Source organism: Brienomyrus brachyistius, chromosome 22 (assembly GCF_023856365.1).
Source record: "Brienomyrus brachyistius isolate T26 chromosome 22, BBRACH_0.4, whole genome shotgun sequence".
Lineage (NCBI taxonomy): Eukaryota > Metazoa > Chordata > Actinopteri > Osteoglossiformes > Mormyridae > Brienomyrus > Brienomyrus brachyistius.
In genome coordinates, this window is record NC_064554.1 from 9,066,163 (window position 1) to 9,075,971 (window position 9,809).

At 39.9% G+C, this 9,809-nt stretch overlaps 1 protein-coding gene across 1 annotated transcript in view; it reads right to left on the reverse strand.

The window, feature by feature from the left end:
- Nucleotides 1–4,725, reverse strand: part of LOC125717525 (syntaxin-1B) — a 58,919-nt gene extending 54,194 nt beyond the window's left edge. Inside the window, exon 1 of the mRNA XM_048990565.1 lies at nucleotides 4,424–4,725. Within this exon, the coding sequence (XP_048846522.1) occupies nucleotides 4,424–4,453 (30 nt within the window). The 5' untranslated portion in view covers nucleotides 4,454–4,725. The remainder of the gene's footprint in view (nucleotides 1–4,423) is intronic.
- Between the last annotated feature and the right edge of the window lie 5,084 nt (nucleotides 4,726–9,809).

Consider the following 9,809-nt stretch of genomic DNA (forward strand, 5'->3'; position numbering starts at 1 on the left):
TTAATATCATTCTAAAATTAGAATGTAATCTAACATAAGCAACAGGATTGGCTTGGAGCATCAAATTTTAAGTAGGAGCTGCTTAACACTCAGTAACAAAAATTAATATAGCTAGAATATTTGAAATACAGCATAAGTAGATAATACAGTAATGGTTCTCATAACTGGTAATATCGACACAGAGGCAATGCTGGATAGTTAAATTTCCCAGTTGAATGTTACTCTTGAAAAACAGAATTGTAACAGGTTTCTTACTCTTTAACCAGTTCATATATCCACGTGTTAATGATTATTGTACTGTTTTTTAACACACTGCCACGTTGCCATCATCCAAGTATGAAAGCGTGCCGCTCCACAGGCATGCAGAGGAACCGATAAATGTATTTCACAGTGTTATTCTGTTATATTTAGTTAGTTTAGTGTAAACATTTAATAGAATACTCTTATTACATGTTATTACAAAATGTTCATTTTCTTACTGATATTTTAGAATTGTGACATTTACTTAAGCATGTCAGTTATTTGAGTTACTTTTACTTTTCATTCGAGTATTTTCAACTTTATATTAGGCTTTATAAGATATGGGCCCTGGTACCTTAAGTACTTAAAATGGATGTTATCGAATCCATAGAGTTTTTTGATGTAACATTTAGATTCTGGGTTTAAGGTCTGTCCACATTTGAAATCCTGTCTTTGAAATGCCACCACTACGCCAAGACATTTAAAATTAGTCTATAGTTTTTTCAACAGTACCTTGTGTTACCGTGGAAAGGGAATTTACTAGTGCTATACTTATTCATTGTGGAAAAAAAACCAAAACAATATACAGAATTATTTTAAACCAAAAACTAATACAAACTAATACAAAAATGAAGACAATATCATAATGCCAGTTATATTAAACAAAATATGTGTATATTATAGACAGGTGAATCATATAATAGTGTTATACTCTCAAGATACCTGACTGCATTAGAAGCCAAGCTACCCTATGCTACAATCATGCTTTATATAAGAATTAATTATTTTTCATACAAATTCAAGATATTGAGTTCATGCTGATAAAACAAAATAAATCTGCCACCAATACAGACATATTGTTTTTAAAGTTCCATCTATCCATCATCTTATCTAGCACATGGCTGCAGCAAGCATGAAGCTTATTCCAGGAGGCAAGGGCACCAGACACCCAATGTAGGATCACACGCGATATGAATAGACAGAATCTCACCCAAGCGTATGTTTTTTGAACTATAGGTAAGAACCACCCACCCAGGGGGTAGGAAGCAAACCGGCAGCCCTGGAGATTTGGAACCACTGAGCCTTCCACTCAGCCACCATGGCGGCATAATCTATATAAAAAATTTTATTTCCTAAAAAAAATAAATAAATACTAATTCAGCAAGATGGCTGCAGAGGAAATGAATTATAAACAATCTGGCTTTTAAAATCGATATATTTAACAACAAAAACATAAAGCATATGGGTAAAACAACATCTAGATTCATTATATTTTGTTCACTTTATTCATTAATTTTATAATCTATTTATAAAGTGATGTGACAGTTATTAAAAAACAGTTCACATTTCTCATTATGTTTTCTTAATTTGTGCATCAAATTTGTTTTGTTTTTCAAATATTATCCTCCTCGGTAATTCCTAAACTTTAAGACCATTACACGCTGCATGTTTTTTAAAGGGTGTTAAAGAAGGGTCAGAATCACATTCCTGAACATAACAGTTGCTGGGGTGGTGTCTTGGTACCTTGGCACACTTTCTAGCACATATGGGATAGACTCCAGACCTCATGATCCTGAATGACAAGTCGGTACAGAAAATGGATGGTTAACGAATATTATAAAAGTAATATCGTGTAATATAATAGAAATATCCCACAAATGCATATCCCACGAACTCTGGGTTTCGGTATTTTAAAATGGAAGATTTTCCGAAAAAATCAGTTCCCAACCACCACGCAGAGGCCTGCAAGAAAAAATCACCACGATGAACAATTGCAAAGTCAGAAAGTTCCACTAGACAGAGGCCTAGATGAGCTCATTGGTATTGGTGACTTTCTTATAGAGAGTGCAGCATATTACTTTCAAAAGTCAGATGTTTCCATTTTTAGACCTGTTTCAAAATTTAACAGTGATTGAAAAAATTATGTAACACGCGAATTTATCCCTGATGTATGACAGCATTCTTGTTCATTCATAATGAATCTATATTGTGCTGCAGGCTTTATTATATTATAATAAATTACTATCACTACTACTACTACTTTAACGATGTCTGTTTTAATTGTGTGCTTGTTTATATGCGTGTATGCTTTTAAAAATATTATTTTCAGTTTATGACTGCATTCATCCATTCACCTTGATGTACAAGCCAGATTTCCCTTAGAAGTTAATATATAAAATGCATAGAAAAAGCTACAATGCTTTTGAATTACACACATCTGTAGTGATGCCATGCAATCTACTTAATATAATGCTAAAGGGGAATCAGATACAGAGCAAAGGTTTCCTATAGTTTACAAATTGGTTTGTTTTGTCTTACGGGTATAGTTTAATTCAGTTTATAGTTTAGTTATTTGGTGTTAACATAGGTCTGGTATTTCTAAAATATTTGGCGATCCATTATTGCCACAAAATAGAATTCCGAAAGACTCTGTTGCAACATTTCACATAAACGTTTTAATGTACCGCCACTTTAATAGTATCTGTTTTACTTCAATTGGAAACCATTCCTCTTTTTTATCAGTCTCCGCCTCCTCTTATAATCAATGAGGCTGAAATAGGCAGCGGAATATGTGGTGCAGTGCACATCCGCACTCACGTCTCAGTCGTCAAAAGCCGTCTCATACACATGTAAACTGTAAATGTGGGCTAATTTCTTTTTAACTTAAACAAACATCCAAGGCATTTACACCGTAATACTACGATACCAGGGATATTGAATAATGAGAAATAAATATCATAATGATGATATAATCAAATACAAATGTTATTGGCCATCCTGTCCTGAATTCTTTAGAATCAGCATTTTGGATCCATCAGTATTGCTTATTCTGGCTATTTTACCATGATTGCGTACTGCAGTCATACAGCATTGTTAAATAAAATGAACCGTTTGTGCATGTATGTTGAGGAAAATTGCCAAGTCATACTAAAGGTTTACTTATATACTGAATTTCTCATTCAAGCTCCGTAAGGCCCTTTCTCCTTTTTTCTCGGTGAGTGAATCAGAGGAAGTACCTCATAGTGTTTGATTGCCTTGAATCTGCTTTTGTGTTCCAACCACACCAAATCCCATCCTCAATGTTTGCGATATTTAGATTATATTAGATTTTTTTTGGCCACAAATCATACATCATAATTAGCATATACTGACATTTCACAAAGGCAGGGATGACAGGATTTAGTACAGGCCGTATCACTTGAGCGTTTTACTTCACTGGAGTATTTTACTAAATTTTGTTCAATTACTCTAAAACCTAAATAATCTCAATGATATTCACTCACTTCCTAGTTTTAGTTAATTGTGAAATGCATTTTAAAAGCTGCATAAAAACACGTACGTGAACCTTATATTATTAGGTAGTCGTCGGCAGCACAGTACATTTTACCGCCGTGGAATTGGTATCAAGAACATTATTTAATTATTATTGTAAAAAAAATTGTAACGACACAATTTAAAATTGCTTTATATATTAATAGACATATTTCTAGGCGCTACCGCCGCTACCCATTTCCATGATCTACAGACTCCTACAGCCGGGTACTCTCTCGATGGAATACTGCCTAAAGCAAAACCCATCTAAATACGTGACCCCCCCACCACCACCACCTCCATTTCTGTAGTCGACCCCTTCCCACTCCCAATCCAGTCAGAGACAAGACAAAAATGTAATCGCTGAAATGGTTATCGTGTGTGTGTGTGTGTGCATATATATATATATATATATATATATATACACACACACACACACACATACATACATACATACATACATACATATGTACCTTAACTGCCATACTGTTAATCTTCAAGAATCGAAGGAATGCGATAGCTACGTGGATTTTTATTTGCGTGTAATACAGTGCAACACATATATTCTCATATGTCTGGACCTTGAACTGTCTTCTCAATAAATACTTCCATCGCGCATGCAGTAGCTTGTGTGTGACAATACACAAATTAACACATAGCGCATAGCGGTAAAATGGCCCGGAACGCAAAATTTAGATTTTCTACACTCCATTTATATATCTATGCATGCAATTGTGTCATACTGTGAACTGTGAGCTCATGTAAGATGCCGATGCCAGATTGCAATGAAGATTTGGGAGGACAGAGAAAAGGAGGGGAAAATTGGTATTAGGGGAGGAGGACATGGGTTGCGAAAAATATATAAGCTTACACTTCGTAGTTCCTGCGTACGATCCTTCATTGCTTCCTCGTTCCTCGCCAATAATATATTATAGCTTGGTTTTGCTGCCTTGACTGATTAATTTCCTTGGGTCCGTCTCGTATGTTATTTTTTCAGGCGTTTCTTTGGGGGTTTTGTATCCCCGGTGAACTGCCTCGTTTGTCCTTTTCTTCTCCTTCTATCCTCCCTCTTACACTGTTTGTGTGTCCTCCGAAACGGTGCAGTGTCGCTCCGCAGCGCGCTCCGTCTTGAGCTAATGAATGCAATAGAAGCGCGGTACTGATGCTGCAAAAAAAAAAGAAAAAAAAGCGATGCAGTGGGATGAGACCCTCCTGCGCATGTTCGTTTTCTTTGCTCCATCTCGATCAGTTTTTCCTGGTTCCCCTCCCCCTTCGGCATTCGATTTCTCTCCACAGTGCGTAATCAGCCGGCGCTTTTAATGCAAACTAGGGAAATGTAGTTTGTCTTTTGGCTTTATAAACATATGCGGGATAAATACATAGAACTTATATTCAACTGGCAGTTTTTAGAAATCTAGTCTAAATAACTGTGGGATGTTGTTACATTTGCCATATAAACACACACCTTAAATCAACCAACTAGCAAATTTTCACCTTGCAGTTTTTAAATATTTCTTTTTATGATGAGTCATGTTTTAGTTGACATTAGTAAAATGGGTTAGTGGTCAGTGCTATGAATTGTCATGCCATGTGAAATTTACATGCTCTTCTTATATTTCAGCCAGTTTCTACCAGCAGTCCAAAAGCATGCAGTAAACTGAAATAGTGACTACATTTCCTGTAGCATGTAAGTGTATGATATGCTATCCCAAATTCCCCTTGCTTTGTACTTCCTGGAATATATTGAATGTGATTCTTTATGTTATGTTATGGACAGACTGATGTTTTAGGTAATCCGTTATACTACGGTCGGTGTGTAGCTCAGGGGATTAGGCTTCTACACTTGAGATTCAAGGATTCGAAAGGTTTTAATTGTCACATGCAAGGTATACAGTCGGCTATAACTGGCAGTGAAATGCAAGAGGGTAAATACTCCGCCATAATAAATAGATCAGAAGGTCACTAGATCAAATCCCATGGCTGGAGGAGTGATGCCATTGTTGGGCACCCAACAATCCCATCGTGCACTGTGACCCAAAACTTTCTTTCACCTGTATATATGTCTGATGGAGAACAAGATGGGATATGTGAAGAAAAGAGCGGAGGAATGAAGTTACATTATTGTATAAGCAGTCCAATGCATTTGCAAGAGAACCAATAAAGATTGTTCCAATGGTAAAGTACTTAAAAAAAAAATCTCTAACACGACAAAAGGGATTTTTATAGAACCAGGATAATTTTTATTGCCCTAGGGGAAATTTATTGTGACTACATGCTACATGAAATAATTTCTATATCAAAATAAAAAAGCTAACGTGGTAACAAGTGGATGAGCATGAAAATGTGTATAGTACTGTGGTGAAAAAGATACAAATTTGTTAGTAATTATTGCACAAAATAAATCACTTGATAAATATTTGTAAAAATTGGTAGTTGTCGGGCCTAGCAATTGTGTTTGCCTATGGTGTCTTAATTGAAAATTTCCGAGCCCTGATTACACCTGTGTTCTTCCCTTAATATATAAGGGTTGTACGGGTTTAGGCCCTGGCTAAACAATGGAGGATTGTTGTTGTTGCTGGTGGTGTGACAGCGGCGGTAGTGATTGGGGTGTCCATGTCTTCCTTGCCACCATTATTGTCTTAATCTACCCCTTTGTCATCTGTTCCATGCCCCTTTTCCATTAATTCTCATGTACTCAGAGTTGTATCCCTGTCTCCCTTCACCTGTGCCTGGCAGTTTGTGACAGCAGTATTACACATGTGCCCAGAGTGATTTACTGGTTGTGCAATCTGATGATTCTCGGAAGGAATGAGGTGCTCAGTGGAGCATTTCATGCTGAAGAATCTATGAGTAAATGTGCTTTTCTGTCCAACCACAACACCGTGAAACAGATTTAGAAAAAGCATCGTACATACAACCACTTGTGTTGCACATACTCAGAGTCAGTGTTACAAAACGTCAGTAGAGCAGAGGTAGTCAACAGTTATAACAACAACATCTCTGTTAGGTTATGCAAAAATTCCAGTGTTTCAAGACCGATGTTACATCCTTGGAATGGTGCAGTCAAGGCCACTAGAGGGCACAAGGGAGATACCAGGTGCAGCAAAGGTCACTAGGAGGCTCAAATGAGTGACCAGGTTGAGAAAAGACCACTAAAAGGCATAATTGAGTAATCAGAAGCATTAGCCTTCTAGAAACATCTTGCTCAAGACTCTCCCCCACAATTACACTTGCACACTGTTTTTGCACAAAGACCCTCCTGTACAAAAAAAAATGGTGTGCTGATTTTGATGTGCTGAATCAGTTTCTGAAATTAGAATGTCACTACCACAGAACATACTGGATTTAGGGAAAAAAATGCCATTTTTTAACAAGCTATGTTTGTTTTCTAAGTGTCTTTTTTTCCAAAAGTAGGGAGTATTCAAGCTTATTTTGGAAGAATAGTTTGGGAGATGTAGTGTACTGCCTCAACCCTCAAGAACCAGAAGAACTTCAGGTTCCTTCCTCTCTGTATCGGCGAAGACTGTTAATCGACAAGCAAGTTTGAAGGAATTTAGTCCCACAATGCAAATAAACACCCTTCCGTTCTTTTTTGCCTACTCAGTAAGAATGAAAGAGATGTATGAAAATATGGTAAATTTGCTTAAAGAAATTCAGTATTCGTACTACTCTTGGAACATAGCCACCACGGGAGAAAATTATGGCCTCAGAGAATAAAAAAAATTCAAAAACAGCATCCATTAATAGATAGCAAGAGTAGCCAACTTCACATTAACGTGGGATGGAGTGGTGGCTCTGAGGCTAGGGATCTGTGCCAGCAAGTGGAAGGTTGCTGGTTCAAATCCCGTGAATGCCCAGAGTGATTCTACTCTGTTGGACCCTTGAGCAAGGCCCTTAACCTGCAATTTCTTCATCCTGGGTATGATGTTAATCCACATCCAGCCCTATAAGGAGGTCCTCCAACTTACAGGGAATAACTTGGGGGTTGGTGGCGGGATTGGCACTCTAGCCACTGGAAAAAACCTCACACTGGTCCATTTGGATTATTGTGGTACTGAGATATTGTCAGACTGCGAGCAGGGAATGGGGGATCACTGCGTTTACTGTAGGCGAAGCACAAGGAAATGGCACAGACTTCAATGACAGGACTGGGGAAATATACTTCAAAGCGGACTGAAATACACTGGACTCAATTGGAATAATAAGAAAAAACTGATAACAATCAGGATTGCATGTGAGGTTAATGAGGGGGTGTGGCACATTAGAGGACCGGACGAGCAGGTCATGACAGAACCCCTCCCAAAGGTGCGCACTCCAGGCGTGCCCCAGGGGAACGAGGAGACGGGACCGGGGCCAGGAATCCTGAAAAAAAAACAAGACCATTAATGAGGTACTGGAAACAAGACAGACGAACAGGGACAAGAAACAGGACAACCACTGACTGACCATGGGGAACGCAGACAGGCATAGGGGCACCAAAAAAGGAGACACAGGGGGAACACCAACAGGAGGAACAAAAGAACCAGGAGTGAACATAGGCGACACAGAGGGACGAGGAGCAGACGTAGGAGGGCGGAAGAGAAAGGACGGGGGACAACGAGAAGCCCAAGAAAACCCCAGCGGGTGATCAATGGAAGCCGCAGGGGCAGCAGGCGACCTCAAGGCTGGATGGAGCCAGAGGGACCCTCAGTGGCAGTGAGGTAGGAGCAGGAGGGGACCTCGCAGGGGCTGAGGAGGCAGGCGGAGGGGGCACCAGGGGAGGCGAGGAGGAAGTCACAGCCGGCGAAGGCGCAGCCGACCGACAAGTCGGAGTGGGGGGACCCGCAGATGTCTGATGAAGCATCAGAGGGGGACTCGCAGAAGCTCGGGGAACCGCAGGCGACCGCCGAGTCACAGCCACAGGGACTGAGGGCAGGCGGACAGGTGGGACACGACCCCTACGCAGGTGTCCCCGTCTGCTCCGAGAGACCGAGAAGTGGGAACCCGGCCGGGATCAGCCGTGCTGGGATGGTGGAGGAGTGGGAGTGACTCCCTGGAGGTGTCCAATGAGGCCATATGGGAAATCCCTGAGGGGTCCCATTCAAGCTCCTCCTCTCCTTCCAACAAGGGAGGTCCCTCCCAAGGTTTCTTCCTCCTTGGGAGTTTTTCCTTGCCACTGTCGCCTATGGCTTACTCACTGGGGGTTTTGGGTGGGGATGATGTAATGTTGTGATAATGCGCTATACGAAAATATATTTGCTTGTTTGTTGTTATTGTTTGTGTTTTTTCTTTTTTAAATTTTTGTTATAGATTTGGCAGGCGTGGGTGGTTATAATGGGTCGCCAAAGTTATCTGGTGGTGGGACCGAATCACTGCATGCCTGAGTATTTAAGTATTTAGTGTTGCCTACGTGTGCCTATTTGGAGTGTGCAGATGTGTGGTTTGTAGTGGATTATTGCACCGACATCATGTCATCAAGTGTGTGCACGAGTAGTGTGACTATGGCGGTGCACCATCAGCTAGTCTGTCTCCCCCTTTGTAAAGGTAGCCCTGACTAGTCTTGACTGATCTCTTTGATTTTTCTGTGTAATTTTAGTATAGTTAAGCCTTAATCTGGTTGTGAATCCACGTCTCCTGTAATGTGCATTGGACTTGTGTAGGTGTTCAACTGGAAGTACTTATGTTGTATGTATCCCCGGGGGGATATTTTAACCGTCCTCTGGGGTGGTGTAGTCGACCCCCTCCCCCCTTCCCCTTACTGCTTTGCCACATAAAGAATAAAGTTTATTGGTCAAAAACATCTGAAAAGCCTAAAACCATGCACATTTGTTCCTTTCTGTTGTGAGTGTGTCTGCAACAGTCTATCTGGCACGCTGTTGGCCGACTCTGTATAAACACAAGACGTGATTGGTCGATAACTTGACAGATTTAAGGTAGGGTTAGGGTCAAATGTAAGTGAACAAAGATGAAGTCCATTTAAACTGGGGTACCTCAAACTAAGTGGAGACCAGGGACCTGTATGACAAAGCAAGATTTCTTGATTAGCTGGATAACATCAGATTTAAGGTACCCTAGTTTAAATGGACTTTATTCACTTTACATTTATCCCAGACTACCTTATTATCCAACAAGATATCCAGCTAAGCAAGAAAGCCTACTTTGTGATACATGCTCCCAGTTGTATTTTACAGGTTTTGATTGATAGAGCTATACACTAATTAAGAGCTGAGACCCTTATCTAGGTAAATGGCATCATGTTTGTAGTCCCCAAGCACCTT